The 27,277-nt window shown below is 46.3% G+C and overlaps 1 protein-coding gene across 2 annotated transcripts in view; it reads left to right on the plus strand.

Moving 5' to 3' along the window:
* The window catches only part of LOC135375319 (uncharacterized), a 151,401-nt gene that overhangs the window by 25,982 nt on the left and 98,142 nt on the right, over positions 1–27,277 (plus strand). For both annotated transcript variants that reach the window (XM_064608059.1, XM_064608061.1), the window contains exons 3-4: positions 21,994–22,068; positions 22,186–22,361. In XM_064608059.1, coding sequence (XP_064464129.1) covers positions 21,994–22,068; positions 22,186–22,361 — 251 coding nt within the window. The remainder of the gene's footprint in view (positions 1–21,993; positions 22,069–22,185; positions 22,362–27,277) is intronic.

Below are 27,277 nucleotides of genomic sequence, written 5' to 3' on the forward strand. Positions count from 1 at the left end.
TGTACCAGTGGCATAACCACAAGAAGACGTTGAGGGTGCACTTAACTCAGCCCGTCTACCTCTGCTAGGCTAACCCATGCAAATCGTGGAAGTTTAATGAGAAAGTGCAAACATATTGGGGGGAAGGGCAGGTAAAGGGGTCTGGCCCCTTACTTCGATGGTGGCTGCACAACTGGTGTGTACGTATTAGAACCTCCTGCCATTATCCGTTCCTTGTATACCCACATATGTCCAGGGGGAAATTTAAGGGTCCGTCTTGGGGGGGGGGGGTCATCAAGAGATTTTGTGCTTTGTGGCACAGTATCATCCAGGAGTTTTTACACAGGGAACACAGCCGTATTGGGGGGTGGGGAGGGGGCAGTCCCCTCCCTTAATCAGCGCCTGCATATGTCTCAAGCATTACCACTTTTTCGACGCTTGTTGATGGCTCAGTTCCCACCACTGCATATTCCCAGAGGTGATCAGTAAGTTCCTGCAAATGTAAAATTATGTTCCTATGTATTAGCATATGTTCAAAGTAAACTCAAGATAAATGATAAGACAAAGGGTGGAGGTGCTCCGGTAGTTTTTGCCATGTGACACAGTGATAATTTACAGCTGCCACATTGTGATTCCTGAATGCTGCTGTGCTCCACGTGCACAGGCAGAACTACTTGATGGGGAACGGGGCTGGGTGGAGAAGCTGTTGTTGACTGAAAGTAAAAAATTCGACAAGGAGTCATATTGACATCATCGAAAGTAATCAAAGGTATACTTTGGGTGCCCGACTTGAGCCTTGCAGATAATCAGGAGCATCTTGTAGTCAAAAATGTTTTTTTCGTTAAGAGACACTATAATCTCCCATTACCCGCGTGCATATTACATTGTGTGGGCTCTTATTTGAAAAGCAACACCGCACAAAGAGGGTTGTAAAAGAAAATCAAATAGCACCTTGTAACAACTACTGCAAACATGGCATGTGGCTTTCTCCATTGTTCTGTTTGTGAAGCGCTCTGTTTTCCAATAAAGGCTGACACCCTGTATTGCTATTGCAAGTATTACCAATTCTTCACGACCTACTTACGGCTCATTCATGACCACACCTGCAAAACAGGAAAGCCATATGTTGCACACTGCTTGATTCGATAATACCGATATGGTTATTTCCGTGTCTGTTGCTGCGTTCCTACCTGACCGATGTCCACAGTTTCAGAACTAGACACTGAGCATGGAGCGGAGCTCGATGCTGATGCCGGATATGCTGAGTGGCTGCGTGACGGTGTGACGGGCCGAAAGTATAGCGTCGTTAGCTGTGAACTTCATGCATGTGCATGTGTGTTGTTAACACGAAACTCTTGTCCTTACTTCTGACTGATAGGTGACAGTCGGAACGGCATCGTCTCGCAAACGAACTGAGCTCAACGAGGTTTGGTCAATATGCTCTTCTCGGCTCTCTGTGACTCTCTCTCTCTCTCTTTGACGGCTCGCGGTCGGGAGGGTAGCCTAAGGCTTGAAGGCATGCGGCACGACGCTGCTGATTTTTCGGGATCCTACACGAGAAACGATGAGGTTTCTTAAAGGCCTGCATTTTATGCGGTTTCAAGCAAATGTCACTCACCTGCGAAAAGTGACACTATCCAGTCTTCGACCTGAGTGATTCTTGCAGCCGGGAACGAAACAGCTCGGCATTCTAGCGAGACTGCATGCACTTTCGGTTGGTTGCTTCACCCGGACACTCGAAACCAGACAACGGAGACGTCCTTTTTGCAACGCAAGCGACTGAAGGGCGGCCGGCGCGGCGCCAATGTTTACAACATCACATGTATGCGGGCGAGGAGACGGAGAGGTGAGAGAGGAGGTTTGCTTGACCAACGAACATGGCCGCTGTGGAACCCCCTCCCCGTCCTCCGCCGTCCCGTTCGGCGAGACACACTCCCTCCTTAGGTTCGTCATGGCTCCCACTCCCTCCTTAGGTTTCCTTCCTCCATGACCAGCGGGTACATGTGGCGCTACGCCGTGTCACTCATATTTGACTTAACCGTTGAAAACGTGACGCGCTTCTACTGTTCACAACAAAGTCCCGCACCAGGCACAACTGCAACTTTTCTAGAGCTCGCCGTGTCAGCGGCTAGATGTGATGCCAAGCCGGCCCATGTCTGGTTTAGGTCCGCCACTCAAATCGAAACTTGAAGTCTACATACCTGGAGAGAATTATGCAATGTGCATCTATCCATTTTAAAAATGCCTCGCTCGGTTCCAGAAATTCTTGCCACAGTCCAGTTTCGTACAAAAGTTTCGGCAGCACCGACCATGTCACCTCCATGCGCCCATTGTTGACCTATGATAGCCTACGCACACTTCGCACTCTTCCCGGCATGCTTTTCGCCTGTTCGTTGCTATGACGCACAACAGCTCTGCTAGCGGGTGACAGCCGGCCATCTCCTCGCGGAATTGCTGCGCGCCAGAAGTGGCACAGTCTACTGCCAGCACAGTCTCGAACAATTTCGCCGGTGATGGGGGGTGGTGGGGCTACCGCCTCCCGCACCCCTCTTCGTGTAATATGTCAACCAAAACTGACCTAACTAGCGACGTTGTCCGACTTAAAAACCGGGCTCTATACGGCTAACGTGTAGGAGTACCCCAACTGATACCCGTTGTGATCTAGTGCTTTTCTTGTGCATTGTTCGCAACGGACGAGAGGGAACAGGCGAAAAGCATGCCGGGAGGAAGACGAGGCGTGCGTAGGCTACGATTGATAAACAATGGGTGTTAAATATATCACCTGAACAACGATGAAGGATGACGGATCGCCTTCTCACGTGATGAGTCATCTCACTTTCACATCATTCTTCATTCCATGTTTGCATTCGTTGTCTATGCTCTGCGCTGTCGAGTCTTCAAAAGATAGTGCCGTGAGCAGGATAGTTGGGACGCAAGGAACAATACAGCAAGAAGACATCAGCACAGTGTATTGGCAACGTTGACTGCCCTGCAGCATGGACAAGTCTCAGCTACTGAAGAAGCGAAAAGTTCTTCCTACGCGGGGCCTGTTTCACACCAGCAGTAATGAAAAGATAAGAAATAAGATTTTCGCATTGGGCATTTTAGCAGTATGGGAAATGGCAGCAGGTAAGAAGGGTGCGAAATCCTTGGTATAGCTTGCAGGTTTGGCGGATTTTTCTTAAAAGTGGGACTTTTTCTCATCACATGATGCAATGGCACATAACACATTCTTCTCTCATTTCTGTTTTTGTCGAACATCCCGCGTTCGATTAAGTGCATGCTTCATATCTTAAAAAAGTAATCCATGGTTGAGGGCTTCGTGCGCGGGGCCTATGCAAGCGCGGGGCCTAAGGTGGTCGCCTTACTCGCCTTACCCTATCGCCGGCCCTGACAGCAATCGCAATTCCAAAAACATATTCAAAGACTCGCACACCTAGAGCCCATACGTTCCAGCCGACACGTATCCGGTCCGCGTGAGCTATACGATTCAGTGCAAGCGCACGTGCCGGGACGGGATTGCTTAGGCACGACCATGGATTCCTATTGCTCAACGTTATACCCACTTTTGTTGCGGGCAATACCACGTGATATGGCACTACATTTCACCCGCATACTGGGTGCACGCGTCCGATGTCCTGCGTTGAACACAACAACTGGAGCAACCTACCATCGAAAGACGCTAGAATCGCTGATACAATTTTTTGCAACAGAAGTGAAATACCGTGAAGAACTCACTCTACGAATGTCGGACCAGGCTCATCTACCGAACCAGACAAAGACGAATCAACGTCCAAAGTTACATAGTGTTCCTCCAATAACGAACCTTCAGAGCACCTCACAGTCATGTAAACAACAGCCATGTCTCTTCTGGGGCGTCGCAGGGCATATAACTTCCGATTGTACGGTTTCAAAACCCATCGACCAGAAAAAGAAATTGCTGATCGAACATCGTTTGTGCTTCCGCTGCAAGAAGCCAAACCACACAGCCAAACAATGCCGCAGCCATCCAAAGTGTAAAGCTTGTTCTGGCCGACGCACCACCAGCATGTGCGACCCTAGCTCCAGTCCAGGGAAAATGGCGGGCGTCCAAACCACGTGATCTGCAGGAGTCACTCAGAGCGTCCCAGATCAGCAGCGCGGGCAAAAAGCTCGGGTCAAGTGCGCATGCGCATACACGGAAAAGGAGACTGAATAAGGAATTACCGATTGTAGTGCGGCCATCAGCGCATTAAAAAGTACGCGGCTCAGAATGCTTCCTTGAGGGATTCCTTGATTAACAGGATGGCTAGGGCTTTGGCATATACGGACATAATCCAGCCATTTCGTGAGGGCACACACCTTGCTTTCAGAGCCACCAGTCGAGGCGATGGAAAGCCATTCTATCCGTCAGTTTTCTCGTAGAGCTTGTCATGTCTACAGGGCAAAAGGAGGATAGGGCATTTGGGGGCTTGCCTGGTTCCAAGACGGGAACAACCAAGGTCGCCTTTCAGGTAGGTGTGTTAGCTTCCCTAAAAGGCAGAATGGCAGTGAGTGGTCGATTAGGGATTACTAACTTTAGTTAAAGAAAGGAACATCATACAGAGATGTCCAGGGCGCGTCTGCTCCACCATGCGCTGTCTTCCAGTGTTGCTTGCTGCTCGTTGGCATCACCTGTGCGTTCGTAGAACCAGTTTCGGTTTCGTTTTGGTTCTATTACAGTTCGGCCATCCTATTTGCGATCGTCCCGAACGGACGGATTGTCTTCTGAATCACTGTCAAGGTAATCTCCGACCCATCTTTTCAGTTTGTCGATAGCTGCGGCACCAGAGTAATAACGGCTTGTCCGTTGGTTTTCTCGTAAGTCTTCAATGCAGTAGCTGTCATGAGGTAGCACATCAGATACGATTTAGGGTCCCTTGTATTTCTGGGACAACTTTGTCGATTCTCCACTCGGAGGATCTCTCTGTACGACAATCAAATCGCCTGGCTGAAGTGTATCCGCCATTCGCCCTCGTAGGTTGTACGATTTTCTCTGTCTATCCAGAGATCAGCCGGGATATTTGCAAGCGCTGCAGTATGTCGTCATCAAAGGTCTCTCTTAGGCTATCGTCAAGCGGATCACCATTGAATCGTCTAGGATGTGTGGCGCCCCGTGGACGACGATGACAACGACGTGCCTCTGCTGGCGCGCGCCACTGCGCCTGGCAGGCAGTTCTACCCGCACCGTCCTAGCGTGAGGCAACGCACATCTGCCCGCTGGGACATTCCATCATCGCTGGTCGGGACTCATGTAGAGGAACACCACCTCCTCTACATTTGGTGACCCGAACAAAGAACACCATGTTCGGCGTAATTCGGCCACTCAACATCCTAAATTTTCGGCGGCAAACCAGCAGCGAACCACCCTCTAGCAGGCAAGGCGCACCGGGACCACTGTTCCACCGGGGACCCGCAGGGAGATCACAGCAAGCTGACTTACCGGCCTCCACCTGCTTCATGATGGTCCTCCCCGACACTTCTCTGGCGGCAACCGGCATTCACGCTGTCGTACCGGTCACGATACTGTCGCCCACTCAGCAACGCACTCACCCAGCAACAATCAGCACTCAGCAACTCACTCACTCAGCGACAATCAACGCTCGGCAGCAATACCTCAACAAGCACTCAGCGCACTCAACAAGGGTTCAACGCACTCAGCAGACACTCAACACAATCAGCAACCACTCAAGCATCCAAGCACTCAACATTCACATCTCATCACTGGAATCCACCCGGATCGCAGTGCTCTTGTTCCCGCCATCCCGCTGCATCAACAGCCACAAGCACAAGCCGTGTGCCCAGTCGTCCACCATCTACGAGTTGTCATCATTCTCCTCTTCATGGTCTCGACGTGGACCTCAACCGCATGCATCGCTCCGCGTCTGAGGGGGGGGAGTGATGTGGTGGCCCGTGGACGACGATTACAACGACGTGCCTCTGCTGGCGCGCGCCACTCCGCCTGGCAGCCAGGTCTACCGGCACCGTCCTAGCGTGAGGCCACGCACATCTGCCCGCTGGGACATTCCATCATCGCCGGTCAGGACTCATGTAGAGGAACACCACCTCCTCTACAGATGAAAGTTGAGGACAAGTCCAAACGGCGTTCTTCCAGTCGCCTTATGGATGGTGTTATTAACTGCATATGGATGGTGTTTTTAACTGCCCACTGCATTAACTGCGGATGTTGATCTGATCATGTGCATAATGGACCTCTACCATAACATCATCCCAGTCGTTCTTGTTGGTGTGTCGACATGAGCTAGCCAGTAAGGAAGTTATTGTATGGTTCACTAGTTCAACTTGACCGTTTGCTCTCGGCGTTGCAGTCGACCTTTTAATGTGGCTGATACTGTGTTTCTTACAGAGATCTTCGAACACCTTCGCAGTGTATGAGGAGCCTCGGTCTGTAATGACACGATAAGGGCCAAACTAAAATGACCACCTATGTCTTGGAGAAACTGTACAGCTTGTCCTGCAGCTGTGCACCGCACGGCACATAGGGTGATGTATTTTGGAAATCCATCCACGGTTACTATGATGTAGCTGTTCCTTCTCTTGCTATGAGGAAACGGTCCCAAATGATCCACGTAGATGGTGTGGAAAGGTTACTCGACCTTTTCGATAGGATGGAGGTAGCCCGGCTTCTTGCCAGAAGGCATTTGTGATAGAGACATTTGAGACAGCAGGTTAAGTACCTCTGGACGTACCTCTTTCATCGCGGGAACCAGTACTTCTCCTTTAGCTTGTGCAGAGTCTTATCAAGCTCAAAGTGTCCCAAGTCATCATGGTATCTTTTTACGACCTGCCATCGGGCGTGACTAGGTACCACCCATAGCAGTTTCTCTGGTTGATTCTTCTCGTAAATCATTCGGTACACGCTTTGTCCCTTCAGAGCATACACAGAATGCACTGTACGGTCACTTTTCGAGAGATTTTCTCTCTTTTCGCAGCTACTAACCAGTCGGCGGCGGCTATCATTGTAGCCTGTATCATTCGATTTACGGGCTCTAACGATTCTGGATCTCTGGTAGGTGATCTACTTAATGCATCTGCATGGACCAAAGAGGATCCCGGTCGGTGCTCCGTGTCAACTTGAACTCCTGTAAGCGCAACCACCATCGTCTAGTGCGTGGCAGCAAATTGTGCTTCGTCATGGTGCACCAGACTGCATTATAGTCAGTTACGATCGTGAACTTGAGTCCAAGGACATAGAGGCGTAACTTCATTAGAGCCCAGACGATTACCAAGGTTTCGAGTTCACGAGAATGGTAGTTTCTCTCTTCTGTTGTGGTTTGTCGGCTAAAGTAAAAAGTAGTAATGACTGGACACACGCTACCGACAACTCACATCTTGGTCTAAACACAATTTTTTTTATTATTCCAAAACCCAAGCGACCACTAAGGGTCATTACATGGGAAAACGATAAAGAAAACTTAACGACAGCCTTTGCACACTATTAGTTTAGAAGGAGAACAAATAAGAATTATAACAATAATAACAATAGTAGTTCAAAGCAATAACGATGATACACTGGTCACAGTAGACTGGCAAGGAAATCTATGTGACAACAAAGTTATTAATGAAACAAATGGGAAAGTAAATGCCTGTGGAAGGTTTGGGGATCTGCGATGTCAACAATGTTCTGTGGGAGTGAGTTTCACTCGGTTTCGGCAAGCGGTATGAAAGAGTGTCTGAAAGACTCGGTGCGAGAGGTAGTACGTGATACTTTCTTACTGTGATCGGTGCAATGAGAAATATAGCGGGCACGAATGATGTATAGCTGACTCAGGGATGTAGTGTAGAAGATTTTATGGAATAGGCAGATCCGAAGGTACTTCCTCCTTAATGTCAAAGTGGGAAGATTTAATTAGCAATTAGAGCTAAGTGGGGACCCTCACAGTAATCAGGGCCATCCAGGGAGTCATCACACTAATTGGGGAGCATCTAACTCGTGTCCAGACCATTTGTGAGTTGTGGGCAACCTGTGTTCATAAAAAAAATACATAGAAATAGAGTGGAGAGAAACAATTTATTCGAAAATCAATGATGGTGTGGCAGAGAAACTGCTCCAGAATACCCGAGTTACCAGCGACCACCATGTTGCTTGTCGACGGCCGGTACTTACAGAGATCGACGATAGGTGGCCACCTCGTTGTAAGGCATCACAGCAGATGGCGCCACCATCATAGCTCTATGCGACAAAGACAGAGAACAACAAGATTATAGTGACAGGTAAAATTGCAACACTCATCACAAGTCTAGGCATGCCTGAGCGCTTGGAAAACACCCAACCGCTACTGCTCCAGAGCAGGAGAAAACAGTACACATCGGGGAAAAGGCTTAGGGGCGACCGGTTAGGCCTAACCTCAGTGTCACCGCACAACACTACGAAACTCAACAGCTAACACTAGACGGCAACCACAGAATGCTAGGCTCACAACGCTAAACGTGCGTCGACAGGCTTGGTACGCTACGGATCACTGCTAAACAAGTCTAAACATGTGCGTGCAGGGAATAAGGCCTATCCGTTGCGCCAAACATGCGCGAGAAGGCTTAACACGAGCGCCTTAAACGAACGCGCAAACATTGTGCATGGCAAATCACTCACCTTCTCCCCCGCGGCGACGGTGCATCCAATCCCGATGCCAATCAAGGATCAACCGACGCAGCGCTTGGACGGCGAAGTGACCGACCGCACGTCCTCACTCTACAAGAGCCTGCGCGCAAGTGAGTGGAGCGGCCGCAACAGATGCGCATGTGCGCGCTCTAGTGCCCTCTGCACCGCCGGCATCCAGCGGTCATCTCCTCGCTGGCGCTCCCCACCTTCTTGCTCTCTCACCCTGCACTGCGCGCTCCTAGCGGCAAGATGTTGCTTCCCTGTTTTGGTTTCGCTCTTGTTTTTTTGCGCATGTTTACTTTAAAACGCTGTATAAAGACAGCACGCACTGAGCTCGCATCATGAATACCTGAAAATGTTCAGCTAGCACGCTTTACAAAATTGTCCCTGTACCCACGCTTCTTGGGAAGAAGTGGAGAATGAATGTTTAAACAAAGAGAGTCCCCGCAACAAGCTCATCATTACTGCTTTTCGCTACGTGATAGACATGATAGGCTTTGGCAATGTAGGAGAGGTCACTCCGGGGCCGCAGCAGGAGATGGTGCGTTGGATCTACGCCGGTTACAAGAATGTCTGTATAATGGTGCCAGACAGACCCCCCTGGGACTGATGAGGGAATTTGTGAGCACGACCGGAGGGTCCCGAAATCCACCATTAAGAATAAACGTTTAAGAATACAACATTCAAAAATAATTCGTTTAAAAAATATTCGATTAAAAATATATCTTCTAAAAGAAACCACTTTCTATCCCTGCTTAGAGATCACCATTTAATAATCCACCATTAAAAATAAACTGTTTCAAAATTCCCTCGCCATCTAGTACGGAGGTGGACTGACTGCAATTTACGCCAGGTTATATCATGTTATGTTAGGTTAGTTTAAGTTGGTTTTGGTTAGTTTGGGAGAGTTTAGGCTGGTTTGGTCCTGTGAGGTTAGTTTAAGCCCTGTAGCAGCCTCTGGACAACAACGAGGATGGTCACGCGTCTGGAGCACCCGCTTCTCACTTCCACCGGCGCGGCCATGGAGATAGGCCACCGTCATCGCCTCTCCGTGGCATACCATCATCGCCGGTCGGGACTCATATAGAGGAACAACACCTCCTCTACATGTGGTGACCCGAACGAAGAACATCACATCCAGAGCAATTCGGCCCTTCACCATCCCAAATTTGTGACGACACCATGGAGCAGCACTACCTCCGGCACACACGCGCTTCACAGATTGAGCCGCCTTCACTCCTGCCGCATCTCGGCACTCTTCACCACACCCAACGCTTCTCACTGCCGGCCGCGACACTCGAGCCTTGCGCTCACCTGCCGGTCGCGGCAGTCGCGGCATACGACGCCACGGCACGCTTCAGCCCGTCTCGGTATTTCAAACGGCTCGCATAGCCTCACCTCACTCACTTCACCTGGGACTCTCGAGCTTCGGCTCCCGTGCTGGTCGCGGCTCCCCAGGACCACGACACCGAGCGCCTCAGTCTCTCCCGCTCGTCTCTACCTGATGGATCGTTGTTCCCGTCCTCACCATCTGTGACATGTCGCCAACGTGGGCCGTGCTATGCACCTGTTTGACCATGCACGTCTATCACAGTCGCCCTCAACTGCAGCCTTTCCCAGGTTCGTTACCTGAACTCCAGCTCTTGCGATGCGTCCACAACGCATCTGACGGCAGGGGGACTCCTGTAGCAGCCGCTGGACAACGACGAGGATGGTCACGCGCCTGGAGCACCCGCTTCTCAGTTCCACCGGCGCGGCCATGGAGATAGGCAACCGTCATCGCCTCTCCGTGGCATACCATCATCGCCGGTCGGGACTCATGTAGAGGAACAACACCTCCTCTACAAGCCCCTTGCTTGCAGTTCACCTTGATTTGGGCCATACCGCATGACTCTAGTAACTGTAGGGTGGATTTGGGCGACTCTTAAACGATTTATTTGTAATGATATATTCTTAACCGTGGACTCCTTAGCGTTTTTATCTAAACGGATATATTTGGGCGACTATTGTGCGTTGATTTTTAAGTGTATATTCTGGGAGAGATATTTTTAAGAGTGGGTACTTACACATTTACTTTTGAAGGATTATTTTTAATAGTTTCAAGTGGGATACACCCGCTCGACCAATGCCAAATTCAACTAAGTCTCTGCAGACATCGTGGACCTTCTCGCTCGTGCCATTGCTCATATGAAGTACACCCTGCGGAAGCAGTGACATTTGCACTGATTTATTAAAATACCGTTTGATTATCGAAATGCAACGCATTATACAGTCCGAACAACTTTGACAAGACTGTGTGTTTTTCATGGACTGGACACATCTTTATCGAATACATACAAAACGCCTCTTGAGTTAGTCGATAGATGCCTACACCCTCCCTGACTTACCTGAACAAAAAAGGCCAGAAACAGTATGGGGAGTCTGCATCACAGTGTCATCATTGCGCGGGTCATGGGACCATCACAATGGCGGAATGGTCACTCTTTCCACACACCCATTCCGCTACCACACTGCCACGATGACCCGTGCTTCTCCTGTCTGAGAGAGAGAGAGAAAGCATATCTCAATTAGAACATTTTATTCTCAAATATATGTATGTGCATAAAGGACTTGCTCTTTGTTTCACGGTCACTCGTTCCCTGATGACGACACCTCTTGGGCTCCCCTCCATTCTTTCCCGCCGTTCACATGAAGGGCATCAGAAGTCAACACATTGGCTGAGTCCTTAACCATGAGCGCTTTCGAGCAAGGGCAAAATTTCAAAGGCATCGGATAAGCTTCGAGGACGCGCGTGATAACTGAAGCTATGCTCGGTAAATATAGTCGCAAATCATCGACGTTGTCGTCGTATGGGGAACAGAGAAGCGTATACTTAGCCACTGTTCCGTCGAATGCCTTATCTGTGACAAAAAAGGAAGAAATCATCTCTCTGTGACGGAGGGATGGCTCTCTATGACGTCTTCTCGTAATTCATTGATTCTACGACCCTGGACAGGGTCATCTTCATTTCGAAATGTTGGGCTTGCATCTCGTGATACATCTCTAACCATACCAGAAAAAGGAATGAAATCTGCATACGACTGATCCCCTTCCCAGTTGAGTAATTCGTCTGCACCATCCTGCCCATCTAGGGGTCCGTCATCGTCGTCTGTTTCAGGTATTACGAAAGGCGGACTAGTAACTCTGTTGTTGTCTTCATCTGAAAGAACAACTGGACTGTTACCGAGATTCTCCGTTCTAGCTTACTGCTCTTTTTCTACGGCCACGAACATGGCATCGATGGGGTCGTACTGACATACGAGACAGCATGGCACTGTGGTAAAAGGAAATCAGTACGAGATTCCCCCTCATGACACAATGCTCACTTTTCCCTTCAGTTGATGGACACTTGAGATTGATGATGAGAGAGGATGGGATGAGTCCCTGTGTGTGTGTGTTCAGTGTCATGCGGTGACAGCGGCTATTGGTTGCTGAAAATCAATGCCATACATAGAATGCACTCTCACAGCAGAGCCGGTCAACTTACATTTTGCTCCACGAAACGACTCATGTCTTGGATGGATGCTCCTGATGGGCTTTCGATCAATCGTCATAGAACCAGAGGACCTTTTATAGTCGCTACACCGCGCTCCTCGTCGTCGCATTGTGACGGTGTCGTCTGTACTTTGCCCACCCCGCCTTCCGTTTTTCGCGCCTTTTTTCTTTGCGATGTCGCATATGACAATGATACCATCGACGTTGAATAAAACATTACTCTAATGTCTATCTAACACTCTGGTGGGTTCTGGGTCGACTTGTACATGACGACAAGAGGACCCAGAGTCGGGTTCGAACCCAGGAACCTCCTACACTGGACGTGATCCACTAACCACTGGTCTAATTCGTGCTGTGTGACGTTTTTCTTATCGTGGGGCTCGTGTCTAAACACGTCAAAACACGTCCAAACATGTCCAAACACGTTCAGGGTCATCATAAAGAGTAAGAAGAAAAGCTTTACCAAAAATGTTGAAGCGATGGTTGGTCGTCATCCTCGACATCACGCTCAGTGTGGTAGATCCTCGTAAGTAATACCCATGACGTCATCATCGATATATTTGAAAAGTTTCGTTTACAGTTTACAATAATGCTGCGCGTGAAGTCGTTTTTTTTTTCGCCTCACATATTTTGGGAGATTGGCAGCGGCGGCTTCTTCTGCACCAACTGCGGTGATTGTGGTCTAAAGGTATGCTTCTTCACAATTTTTATTACGTTCTATAACCAGTCACATTTTTTCAGAGCAAAAGCATTGGACGGACCGATTCTTACACCCGTTTCTCGGCAGTTGGACTGTACCGTTCGATGGACGTTGCGAAGGACTTCGATAATTGAAGGAAGATGGAGAAGATGGACCATTAGTGTCACTCTGTGACTGAAGAAGACTGTACGTGTGTGTCTGTTTAAAAAAAACCGTGTTTTTCATGCAGATTTCGTGCAGATTACGAATGGCTACTGACGGAAGATCTGCCCCTGGTCCTAACCTTCAAACCTCCTCCGAAGACCTTCTTTTGTGGCGTGGCTACGTAGATACAAAAAGCCCGCACTAAGGCAAAAAAAGCGATTGAATACACTTGTTGTTGTACTCCTCGACTAGTAAAGGCCTTTCAAAGGTTTGCTTCGATGGGGGAAAGTGTGTAATTGTCGAAAAACATCGCAGACCCGTCGTATTTTTTCAGGTAGAGTACCCAGGGCTGGCCGCGCTTTCTTCGCTCTTCCGCATTGATAATTAAATAGCCGGACTTGCGTAAAACGCAGGCTTCGTCAGAAGCGCAAATGCATGCCTTCAGCATAGAAGAAGTGAGGGGGTTCAGGGACACGAGTTCCAAGATTTCACTCTTGTACATTGGGAGACTCGAAAATCAAGAGGACGTTGACCGCGTGTAGAAGGGCTTTAGCGAAGCGTAATTGCAGGCGAACGTTTCCTTTTTGCCACTCGTTCAAATGCGAAGGAGAAGAACACTTGTCCACGTCCAAGTTGAAGTAGAGAAGGAACCCGTTCGTTTTAAATCGGTCGTAGCTGTACTTGAAATGTTTTTCACCCAGGTCTTGCAAGAAGTTAAAGTAGGAAATTTTGACGAAGTCATTCTTAAAGTCGTATTTGGCTCGCACTTGCTGGCTGTCCACGGAGAGCTTTCAATGAGACAGATCGAAATGACAAAAGGACGGATTTGGAAGGCACCCTTACGGGCTAAACGTTTCCAAAGTGAGGGTCCAAGCTCCCGGCACTCAAACTCCACACTTTGGTTTATAATCCGCGTAACACGTAGATGGTTGGCGTGGTCTGAAGCCGCCACTCGTATTCCAAAAACAGGGAACGGGCAGCGTCACATTTTTCAAGTGTAACGTCATTTCTTCAATGTCCACCTCGTAATTGTACGTTTTCTTGTAGTTGGGCGCCGCTTTGAGTTTAAATTCGTCGTTGTTTAACTGGGCAACGACGCGGCAGGTACCATCAGGCGCGGCTGTTGAAACAGGTCAGTATTGATCTGTCCAACCTGGTTAAGGTATTTTCCAACCTTCGTCGCTTCGTAACGTTTTTTCGGAACGCGAGAAGAGACGTCGTAATCGTTTTTTAAATGGTCGTCGTCCACGACTAAGAGTCCAGCTGCGTGCACGTTCTCTTGAGCCAGGGGCGTGGAATGAAGCACGTCATCCAAAATACTCCTGCAGGCGTAGAACTCGTTGGAACTGACGAGCTTGTTCGCATAAGCTGTGACCGTCTTAAACATGCCGCACAACAGATGGTTAATTGGGAAAACGACATATTTCTCGTCCATTTCTTCCCCGTCCTCGCAAATAATGCGCACGGTCAAACAACAACTTTATTTTGACTTTGGAGAGTGGAGAGGTTCATCGTCAGAGGCAGTACTTTACCCCATTGCTGGTGGGGATGTGGGGAATAAAATAACGGGCCCCTTCACAATAACGAACGAAGTCCGATGGTGTCCAGAAATGTCAAAAGAGCTTTGAGCGCAGACCGTTGCGGGCTGGATTGGGCCAGGAACCAAGCAATTAGGGAGAAGGGGCGAGAGTCCAGCTGCCAAAGAGACTTGGAGAGTGCGGTTCGGGAAGGGTGGTAGTGGGGGCAATGAAGAAGAATGTGCTCTAGATCCTCAAGAGCACCACAGTGGCAGCAGGCGGGAGAGTCAACTTGTCTTAAGCGGTAACGCCACAGAGCTGTAAAGGCCACATCGAGGCGCATTTGGAGTATTAATGCAGCATCTTGACGAGAGGTGTTTCGTGGCATGCGGAAAGTGAGCGTTGGATCGACTCTGCGCAACATAGAAGGGGGGAGAATGTCGGTTGTTCATTGGCGGGAAGCCATGGGTATCACGAGGCGTCGCAGAATGGAACGGCGGTCTCCTCTCAACAGAACAATACGGGTCCGTTTCCGATATGAGAGTGCTGTTTTCTGTGGCGCTGTCTGGCTGCTCGTTCCCCACGACACCACAATGGGCTGGAACCCACTGGAGAACGAGCCTGTGGCCTGCTGCGTAGACGGTGTGGTAAGCCATTAACACATGTGTGACTAGGGGTGCGTTTGGTTTGGTATGCCGGAATTTTCAATAGCTTCTCATATACCAGAGCATGAAAATGGGCTCGGAGGACTTGAGGGGGCACCTGATCTCTTCTTTTCCGAAGGTTTGGAAGGCTTACAAAAGTCGGCGGTACCGGCAGAGACCAGGGGGCTTCTGCCGGTATAATGTCCTTAGCTATGAAGCAAGGGAGAGTCTGGCGTGTCCTCTGCGCTACTCGATAGAAGTCGCTCTCAGGGCGGTATCGAATTTTCGCGCGATGAAAGACACGAAGCTGCCATAGAGATCCAAGTGTGCCCATTGAAAATTTTGAATAGAAAATTCGATCACTGTATTATTTACATCGTTGACCAGATAAAAGAGTTGGTACGAAGTATCTTCTACGCCGTATTGATTGGAAGGGGGTTCGAATGTCATCACGTCACTCGTCAGACAGAGCGGCGACCGTTGCTACTGTTTTTGGTCTTTCGTTGACGTCATGATGGTCGGAGCGCACAGCGGATGTGTGACCTTCACGGCAAACCAAAGATATCTGCAGGTGCATCGTGTGTCGGCGCCTTTTGTTGTCTTTTGCAATGTTTCTTTCCATTGTTGTTTCCAGAGCCCTCCATGGAATCCAGCACGTCTCTCCCCGTCGCTATGGCCGTGTTTTTTACTGTGTGCGATATTCGTTCGCTGTCAGCCATATTCCGCGCCAAGCACTTCAGCGTTTTCTTGGCGATCGGTTTTATTTGTTATCACATAGGAACGATAAACTTGGATATGTTGCTCAGCACACCGCCCCCTTGTTGGAAAAGAGGTCCCGTATACACGGGAATCATTTGGGAGAATTGTGGTACATATTTGAAATGCAACGTTAAATTGGTTCTACCTTTGGACCGCAACGGTAAACGTCCGAGAACAATCGTCACTGAGGGAATTTCGAATTAAGACAGGTTAAAATACTGGATGTTACCTAACGTGTAGGTGACGACGTGCTTGTCTTTCTCGTATTAAAATATTGTTCTCGTCTTGCTCTCTTTCTCGGTAGTATTTTTAATATAGTTTTTTTCCCGCTCCCCACGCACGTAGGTTCTACGATATCCGTGTAGACGATTGTGTTGTGAAACGAGGGTTCCAGAAGTAACTCAAAGGAGCTCGTGGCATCCTTCTCCATGAACACAGTGCGCGATTCGAAGCGCAAAAGCACGGACAGGTACTCGGAAAGTCTTAAGGAGGTGGTGCCCTCGGAAAGCCGAATTTTACATTACTGCTCGGTTCCGTCGAAGCTGAAGCGCGCGCGTTCGCCTACGCGCTGGACATGGACATGGAAATGCTCCTCATCATAAAATAAAAGCTCAAGCCACATTACGTTAGTGTACACCTAATAGCTTCTAGACTGATATGATCACAGTACCCACAGACAGCCGTTATTACTGCTATCACTACTGCTAGTATCATTACTGCTATTTCCAAAATGAGACACATTACCTTTTCAGCTTCCGCTGTTGCCACCGCCTTAGACGACTCGACGCTCTTCGTAATTTTCGTGGCTTCCGCAACATACCAATGTTGTCCTAAAAATCAGGAGATAAATATGTAGACATCAAACGTGAAGTATAAGAATGTAGTCATGTCTCGCATATCCGGAGACCTGGGACATTAAACAACATTCCATGTCAAATTATCTCTACCACAGAAATTATGCAACATCAGGAATTATGCGAGCTTGCTGTAAATAAACGAAACAGGAACACACCGTAGCATCACACGAAGAAAGCTCAGCAATGTATGTTTTCGTGCAATTACGACACAGTGGTGCAAAACGTACCTTGGGTCTTTTCAAAAGCTGCTCAGCGGGCTTTTCGTGGCTTTTTCTTTTCTTTTAACGCTTCCTCCGTGTCGCCTCGTGCATCCTGTTTCGCTTATCTCGCATGACTGCGTTCCATAACTTTTTCTTCACCTGTGGTACGTTACACACAAAACAGGAAGTTATGACTCAATTCAGGTACACTACAGTATGAACACTTACCATAGTCCAGCAGTTCGATTATAGCCAGCGGTTGCTTCCTTCCAAATGACACAAGTAACCCGCGCAGGTCGCGTAAAATCAATAAATTTTAGCGAAAAAACGAAGCGTAGAAACACATGTGCAACAACGGCAGACCTACAAGACGGGAACACAGGCCCAGGAAACAGTGGCATTTTCTGACAGGGCGAGGGGGCGCTACAAGTCAACACCTTTTATAATCCATATAATATCAGCATCTTACTATTGCCATTAATGTAATAATAATAATAATAACTGAACAACCTAAAAATAGTCGTAGCCTAAAAATTTAATTTATAAATGATTATGCTCTTTAATTATCAGTAAATATGTTGGATGTCGAAATCTGCGCAAGACAAAGAAAACTACCCGTGCTGTGCGAATTTCGTGATCTTTTACCCGACTACTTTCCCTCTTTTTATCTGTTTTTCATGCGCAGAAATATGCTTCAAAGCAATAAAATAAAAACTGTATGGCTTTGACAACTGAAGCCCGCTAATAGCAAAGTCGCTAGTGTGTGTTGTTTCTTGTAATGTGTTTTGCATGTTGCTGGTAAAATCCCAAATATGAGAAGGTACAAGCAGTATCATTATAATAGTGCTTGTACTGTACCAATTCGACACAATTGTACTGTACCAATACTATAAACTCAAGCAACAACTAAAGATTCGTTGTGAACGCCGACATACAAGCCTTGCGAGAGTGGCAGAAGTGTTGGTGAATCCGACAAAGATGAGGATATGTTCGACCTTCCATGTTCCGCCTCACGAGACTTGTGACTTAGTTGGCTGTCGGACTACCCGGGGGTTCAGTGCCAGCCGGGGTTTGATAACGCTGGTTCAGCTGGTTTGATAATGCTGGTTCGGGTGAATGGTTAGAGGAGCACTGTGGAGGCCATTATTTTGCTTTTGACCGGAGTGAATTCGGTATCAAAGAAGGGTTGCTATCTGCTAGATCCAAATGCGTATGGCGCGCGCAGCTGGTGTACTCAGCTAAGGACAGAAGACAAAGATGTCGATCTTGCAGCTGCCCCGTACGCGAGCGCAGCTTCTTTCTTAGACTGTTCTTGTAAATTTTAGTAGCACAGTAGCACTAGCCAAGGTCGGACCCAGAGACTGGTTTTATCTCTCTCACTCTCTGGTTTATTTATTTTTTGAAGGGGGATGTGGGGCAGTTTCTTTGTCAGAGCGCGTAGTGGGGGAGCAGACAGAGAAAAATCCCATGTATGAACTAACGTTATCGCCCCTCCCCCTCCTGGTATCTGCGGCTGGTTTGAGACATGGTAAATGTCACCACACTGCTCTGTTATTAGCCTAAAAACATGTCAGCGGTCAGTTCAAGCATATACAGGGTGTCCACGCTAAGTGTGAACAGATTTTTTAAAAATATATATAACACTTTTTCCAAGATGAAATCAATTGCAATATAGCATATGCTAAAGGGCACTCCCTAGCAGGGCACTAGCAAAGTCCAAAAGCAATGTCTTAATTAACTTTCATTAATTAACTTTTTAATTATACAAGCTACAAAGTTGTCCCAATGAGAACATCTGTTCCTTTCGGTCACCTGATATCGTAGCCGTTTTCAGAACAAAAATCCGTTCGATAGATCGCCCGCAAAAAATTCGTGAAGGAACGCCATTTTTTTTCTTTATTTTGTTCATTGCGCTACTTAGAAGACGCGTCTTTCTTTCACCCCCAATGTGAGAGGGAGAAAGAGCACACTATCGCCTCTCGCGTCCTGGAAAAAGATTAAAAGGAAACAGAAAATGCAACCCAAGATAAGGCCAGTTCCGATAGAGTCACCCGATAATTTTTTTTTTTTTTTTTTCCGCAAGTTAAAGGTCATCTTCGACGCATGAGGCGGCACTGTGCTCCTTCCCCCTCTCCCGTTGGGGATGAAGGAAATACGCGTCTTCTAAGAAGCGCAATGAACAAAATAAAGTAAAAAATGGCGTTCCTTTTTGGCGAATTTTTTGCGGGCGATCTATCGAACGGATTTTTGTTCTGAAAACGGCTACGATATCAGGTGACCGAAAGGAACAGATGTTCTCATTGGAACAACTTTGTAGCTTTTATAATTAAAAAGTTAATTAATGAAAGTTAATTAAGACATTGCCTTTGGACTTTGCTAATGCCCTGCTAGCGAGTGCCCTTCAGCATATGCTATATTGCAATTGATTTCATCTTGAAAAAAGTGTTATATATATTTTTAAAAAATCTGTTCACACTTAGCGTGGACATCCTGTATATAAAATATAAGGCCTATAATAATAAAGGTAATATGGTAAAGTAACATATGCGACCGAGTTACATGATCGCTAAATAAATACCAAATTTCCATTACATTTGTCTCCAAGGAGCTATTGCTGGACAGGTTGCACTGGCAACCCCAGTACACTACCATATAGTACCAAGCTGTTTCCACCGATTTCGCCTTCAGGCCCACGTACACGCTTGCGTCATACAAGTGCCCTACAACAACATACCACAAGAACACAGACGTTCCACCTTGCACACCTTGTACGTACTTCTAGGTACTTTGAATTTTGTGTTGATGTCCTCTCAACTCAGTTTCTGAATATCAACAACTCAAAGGAAGATCCCTTAGAGAGACAGGCTCACATCTGTTGTCCGAGTGCGTTCTCTCTGAAAAAAGTGTTATATATATTTTTAAAAAATCTGTTCACACTTAGCGTGGACATCCTGTATATAAAATATAAGGCCTATAATAATAAAGGTAATATGGTAAAGTAACATATGCGACCGAGTTACATGATCGCTAAATAAATACCAAATTTCCATTACATTTGTCTCCAAGGAGCTATTGCTGGACAGGTTGCACTGGCAACCCCAGTACACTACCATATAGTACCAAGCTGTTTCCACCGATTTCGCCTTCAGGCCCACGTACACGCTTGCGTCATACAAGTGCCCTACAACAACATACCACAAGAACACAGACGTTCCACCTTGCACACCTTGTACGTACTTCTAGGTACTTTGAATTTTGTGTTGATGTCCTCTCAACTCAGTTTCTGAATATCAACAACTCAAAGGAAGATCCCTTAGAGAGACAGGCTCACATCTGTTGTCCGAGTGCGTTCTCACAGATTACAGTTTCGGTACACCCCTTCAGTGCGATATAGCTCTCATCAGACAGCAGAAGCTGTCACATACCTGATTGTGATGAGACGAGCATGAGAGGCTACCTCGGGCTTACTCTGCAACCTACATAATCTATGTGACACAACATTTCAGCCCTCTAGTGCTTCAGAAAGTACTAACTCTGACGAGGAAGCTCACATAAAAAACAACAGCAACATTTTTTTTAAGATGATGAATACGAAGTTTCATCCACAGAGGTGATACTCTACTTACTCTATTCTCTTCACAAAGAGGAAGGGAGGCACGGGAGGCGATCCTAATGGAGCTGTGGGCGGGAGGCAATGAGTGCCCCAGCTCAATATCGGTTAAATTGTTTACGGACGAGATGTGCTATCTAGAAGCATGACACCCTTATCTTTTGAGCAAGGTTCTTTATTATTCCACGCGTTATGCTGCTTGCATTGATCCATTAAATAATACACGTTTTGTAACAAACTTTCAGTTTGAAGTTAGACGCCGAATTGTCAATCTCTCTTTCTTCTTTGTTTCGCTGCGTTTGGGTATTGTAGATAGGGTAAGGTGGGAAAGACGGGACACAGGACAAGATTAGACCTCCTGCCTCAGAGACGCGATGCACCATGCGCTCGAAACTTTGCTCATAGGTGGCTCTGCATGTCCGCTTTATTGCCTGTGAGAATTGTCTGGAGTGGTATTTGGGTTGAAGAGAGAGGGAAAAAATCGGTTACTTCGGCCTGGAATGTAAATACCCGCAAAAAAGGCGGGATTTTCTGTAGTCCTTTTCTCGTGAGCTGTGCTGCAGCGTGCCGCAGGTCTATTCCATCAATACAAATGCAATTTTTTTTTCATTTGTCTAGATTAATGTAAAATATGGGCTCTCCTGGTTATCGAGCGTTTAACTGAAAAACAAATGAATCCGGTGGCACCCACTGGGCAAGAAGCGAAATCTTAATGTCACTTAAATGTAGTGCAATTTAAACTTAATGTAATTTAGAAATCGATCACTCAACTATTAGGTGGCTTTATGTTTGTTCCCGAGGAATTCCATTTTTGCATATTGCATAGAATTATCCAGCCAGTTTTGCCTGTGTTCTAGGATATTTCAGCAAAGCACAAACGCACTCAAAAGAGAGCGATCAGCGACACATCGCACTGGCGGTCTCCTGTTTGCAAAGGACGGTGGAGGACCGGGTACTATGTGAAATCGCCTGGTGTGGTTCTATCGCACATCATCTAGGCAGTGGGCTTAAGGGGGCTGCGTACGTGCTTAAATAAAAAAAAATAGTTTGTATAGTTCATTATCATGACGTGGCTTATCTTGCCCCACGCGCAGTCTCGTCTCTGACCCGAGGGTTGGGGAAAGGCGAGACAATCTGCATTTTTTTTTTAATTTCTCGTTCTGTATTTATTTTAGAACTGGTTACGTCCGTTCTGATTTACAGATCAGAAGCCCTAGACCTCTGAGAATGTGCCTATGGCTAGTGTTATCTAAACACGACAAATAAACATTCCATATTCATTTGCAAATTTCTGTCTCATCTTGCTCTACTCTACCCCATAGCTGGTGTTTTGCTGGTACGTTTTCCCAGCGTCAGGCCCGGCGCCAGGGTTTTGCTCCAGGAAGGGAAATATCCAGGTCTTCTATTGCAGTTCACGACTTGGTTCACTCTTGCCTGGATGGGATTAGCATGCTGCCTGCGTTTCAACGTTTCCGGGGTGCATCTGGTAAGCAACACCACCAGTAACGCTAGTACTAGCAAAGTGAAAGATATAGGGGAAGCGTTCTACAACACACCGGAGATGGAAGAGCGCTCGCACTCTTACTTTCTCTCTCTTTCTTAGATGTCTGATGCCGAGGAAGACATGCTATTGCCGAAAGCTACCTTCAATGACTCTTTCACAGGGCCACACGAGTATGTTTATTACCCATCGTCGCCTGGATATCTTCCACGGGGTAGGGACTTCCTGAAAAGCAATGAAGGAGCCCGGCAGGCTGACATTGTCGTGATATTTACTGGGTAAGGTACACAGTTAGCATCTTTAGACCTGTGTATAATTCCAAAGGGTGCAGGAGACAGCTTTACACAATAAGCATGACTAAAGCATGACCGGGTCCTAAAGACCCTAGGAACGACGAAATAGAGGGCTCTCAAGTGTCTTGAAGGCTCAGTGGCGGATACAAAATTGTCTATCTGATATTAGCAGACACCATGTCCCTCAAGTCCCTCAAGTCAGCATAGTAACTTTTTTTCACAGCTTCCCCCACAATTTTTCTTTGTGGGAATGAATTCACATTACATTACCATGTAGCCTGCTTCTAACGGCTGTCGCAGGACCACCTAAAAACCACACTATGAGTGATACCACATTGTACCCGAGACCTTGAAAGTTTGCGAGATAAGTAAGATAAATCATTGCTGTGAGACAGTAGAGGTAAAGGACCATTTTGGCCTCCGATAGGTTAGATTGCTATAATATTATACGACGCACTGCGAGCTCGCGAAAACATCGCGCAGAGGCTGATATGGCGCAACTCACGAATGTAACATTTTCAGAAGCGTGCAATACCGTGACAGAACAGAACAGTATCGCTGGCTGTCGCAAAGCACCATGATGCACTCGCTCTGGACGAACATGTGAATAATTCAACGTGTGTATGCAATAAGCGGATAGTAGTAAAAGTTAATCAGTAGCTGACGCCAAGACTACAAGGCCTCTGGACATGCTTCATTAGCAATTAATTAACAATTAGGAATCCCCAGAATAATTAGAATCATCCGGTGAGCCATCACACTAAATGGGGAGCATCTAACTCGTGTCAGGACCATGCGGAGCACGAGCTACGCCCCTTGAATTAGTGTGAGCATTCCATTGAAGAAGCAAACCGTGTGGACCTACCACCGTTGCCTGTATGTTACCCACGCTCAGGCTTCTCCATCCGGATCATGATGTATGTCTTTCTAGATATGTGAAACGCCAACTGCGACCTGTGAACCTAAACCATAGTCACGCACGTACACTACTGCCGCCCAAGCTAGAAAACTCGTACACAGCTGTCTGGCGACGTAAAATCACGAATTATTATATTATCATAACTCGTAAGAACTGAATGACCGGAGATCTGGCTGAGGCAGTCAGCAGGGCATAATGTTGTTTTCAAAGCAATAATTCCTCAGTTGTAGGGAGCCTGCGAGCCATTCCATTCCGTCTCTGGTTCTGAGTGTGGCTCCGTTCGTTCCTCATTTTATCCCACACCGGTACACTATACAACCCTGCACGAAAACGATCCGCGAAATTCTCAATTTGCTGCGGATAGAAGCGGTACACGTCCTCATCCTTCTTTCCGTCATGCATGTGCCAATCCCTGCTGGAAAAAGTAGACCCGATCTCATTCAGCCCCGCATCAATTTCAATGAGTTTCAATGAGAATTTATGCATCCAATTCATTTAATGTGAATAACGCATGTATTTCACATTGAAGTAATGAGAAGTGTTGCGGGAAAGCTGACTTAATGTTTGGGCGCTCTAACAGATGTTGTGGAGAAGAAGTCTTCCAGGGAACCAGGATCTAATTTGTTAGAACCAATGACTTCAAATGAGAACTGAGACACCCAATTCATTTAATGTGAACAATGCAGGTATTTCTCACTGAAGTAATGAGAAGTGTTGAGGAAAAGACAGCTTCATGTTTTTGCGCTCTAACAGGTGTTGTGGTGAAGAATATTCATAGGAAATCAAGAACCAAATCAAGTAATTAGTTCACTGGGTGCCACTGAGAAACAATGATTTCCAATTGGAGCAATCTGAACCGACGTGTTGTGCAATGAAGATCCCCTTCACAGAAGAAGAACGAATTGGGCAATTGGTTTAGCATCGAATCATCATGATCAATCAATCAATCAATCAATTTATTTACTCCCAAGAGTCCCTCGGGAGGGCGTTACATGGGAGGAGTGGGTTACAGGAAAAAAAAAGAAAAAAAGCGACAAGGATCATTTTAAACAACACAATAACAACAACAACAACAACAACGAAGAAAAAAAAAAACTGAGCATAAAAGGTTATCCACGGACGTTATACATTACTAACAGACACGCGAAAGCTAGATGGGTCAGGTATGGTGACGATACGAGATGAGAGGTTATTCCACTCTATGATGGTTTTAGGAAAAAATGAATTCGAAAACGTGGAAGTGTTACATTTGACACGTGCTACTTTGAGTTGATGGTCGATACGTGAAGATATTCTATGAGCAGGAATGATGTAGGGTGACCGTATTGCAGGAGAGTGATAAAATTTATGAAATAATGATAAACGCGAAACCTTGATCATCACTGTGTCAATTGAATTAATGCTAGCAAAGATGTTGTGCGGATAGAACTGTTCCATGCATAGATGAAAGGATGATCATCATGAAAGACATATTTGAGGGATAGAGCAAGTTGGTGTGCACTGAATACAAAAGTCAATCATTCTAATTTAAAATATCTTCTATTCGAAACGTTCTTGAATTCCTACACACTTCAACTGACACAAACTACGCAACTGACGTGTTTTAGATTGCTTACGTTTAAATCCCTATATACTTCTTTGCACTGCACGAGAAGGAGGGGAATATTCTTTTTCCCAGGAGCATGCATATAGAAATACGCAGGAGTGCCCCAAGTGAAGTATACTCTCTACCCATGCATAGTTTTTCACATTGTGTTTGCAAGTGGTGAACAGACTTGTGAAAACAATATGTAGCAAAACATATACAAATAATGTACGCTTGTACGTTACAGCTGTAAGTATACTCGAAACAAGAAAGTCTCAGAAACACGGTACATGACACCGTGTAAGAAAGATTGATGGTTATAGCTTACGTTATCTCAGAAAAAAAGAAACTGCTAGAAAAGACATCAATGGTTATCTCAAGATTGTCGCACTACTAATACAATTAAAAACTTGAATGATACATGCAATGAAAGACATTTTACCAAGAAAGGAAAAACAGTTTTTCACAACGGTAGTCATCACTCATATTCAATCTTGTTTGGCAACTTGGTCACCACAAACTGCTCATTTAGTGCCATGCGCATACGTCTACATGTCAACGCTACATGTGACGGTATCCTTACTCACTGCGAAATTAGAATATTGTTACGTGTGTTCCGAACACTGTTGTGTTCCAAAAGTGTCAGTAAACTTACCGTTTCCTGACCCTCTTGGCGAAAGCTAATGCGAATACGCTCGGCATATGACCGCCGTCCAGACAAACTCTCTTGTTGTTTGTCCTCTGACATTTAGTATGATCTGTAGTGGCATTGTACACGACCCCTTTGGCGGTCATTCGCTTGTAAGCGGTGGATGATGAAGGCAATGGTGCCGTTGCATTTTTTAATATGTTAATGGTCTCGAGCCCTACACCTTTCCCAAGTACCCGTGCAGACGAAAAACTTTCAAATCATTTTGCAGCCAATGATTCTGAAACAGTTGCCCAGCATAATCAAAGCGGCCACTCAAATAGGACACCAATAGGTCCAAGACTGAAAGCACTTTTTTTGTAATGTGAGTCAAACAACAAAACTGAAGTACACTGACGACTTGCAATAGAGAAGCTCTATTTCGCACGCAAACATAAGGATCAACCTACAAGAAAAACAAAAACAAAAAAGAAAGACTGCCGAGGCAGTTTCTATGCTGGGTCAGTGCAGGTTGAATGTCCATTCTGAAACCATACAACTGCCATTCGAAAACCAGAATAGTTCAATGCTGGATTCGAGCTGGAAATGAGGCCTTCCAAGAGCTATATTCTCTGAAGTTCCTTAGTGGTTTCGATAAAGAGCTTCGTGGCGTCACTATTCTTCTACTAATGATGATTATTGTTTTTTTCTTGCAAACATACAGGATGTTTGTTTTTATTCGCTACAACATTTTTATTAAACACTAGTAGAGCAAAATAGACGCCATTTTTGAGTTCAGCTATATGGCCAGGCGAGCATTTCCAACTATATGATCACGAATTACCTAAAGTCCTTAGCTTAGCTTAGTCCGTAGTATTTGCTTTTTAATTAGGGCACTTCTCGCCAAGGCAAAATAACAGAACGGGATCTATTCGGGTCGAAAGTAATTTCATGTTGAAAAAATAACACACAAACGCGCACGTGCGTTGAAATATCTGTCATGGAATTTCGCTATGCAAATGAACCGGAACATGAACTAAGCACGTTTCTGGCGCAGAAAGAGCGACATGCAACCCAAGTGGGAGGGCCACGTAATTTGGAGCGATGAAACTGATTGATGTAGCAGCTAATGGCCAGATATACCGCTCTTCCACCCGAATAAGGCGAAGGTCGCATCGTTTCTGCGTTTGCAAACTGCGTATTTCTTGTTTCGGCTCATTTGCATAGCGAAATTTAGCGATGAACATTTCATCACAGGTGTGCTTTTAACACTTATTTCCACATGGAATGCCTTTCAACGAGAAATATATTCCTTTCCGTCTTCTCGCTTTTATGCGAAATCCCATAATTAAAGAGTTAATTAATCATTATTAGGTAATTACTGATCTTGTAGTTACATACTTTCTTCTGGAGAATGTTCACCTGTCCATATTACTCAACTGCAAAAACGGCGTCTATTTTGCTCTGATAGTTTCTAAATACAATTTATGTAACGAATAAAAGTAAACACCCTGCAGAATGCTTCTTTGGCTTCACACAGCCACGTACCTGTGGCAGTCCGTACAACGCCCAAGAACACAGTGTGCAAATTCAAAATCTGGCATGTTTATTAGTGCAGCTGGTCCTTTAGATCCGCAGACATTAGAGGTTGTCCTTTAATGACTGCTGAATCTCTCTCACTGCTGCTTCACCAGTCGATTCTCTTGGTGTGTTAGTGGTGATAGGGTCCATGGCTGGGTCATAGTACTCTTCTTCATGGTAGCAACAAC

This window comes from Ornithodoros turicata, chromosome 1 (genome assembly GCF_037126465.1).
Source record: "Ornithodoros turicata isolate Travis chromosome 1, ASM3712646v1, whole genome shotgun sequence".
In the NCBI taxonomy this organism is placed as follows: Eukaryota; Metazoa; Arthropoda; class Arachnida; order Ixodida; family Argasidae; genus Ornithodoros; species Ornithodoros turicata.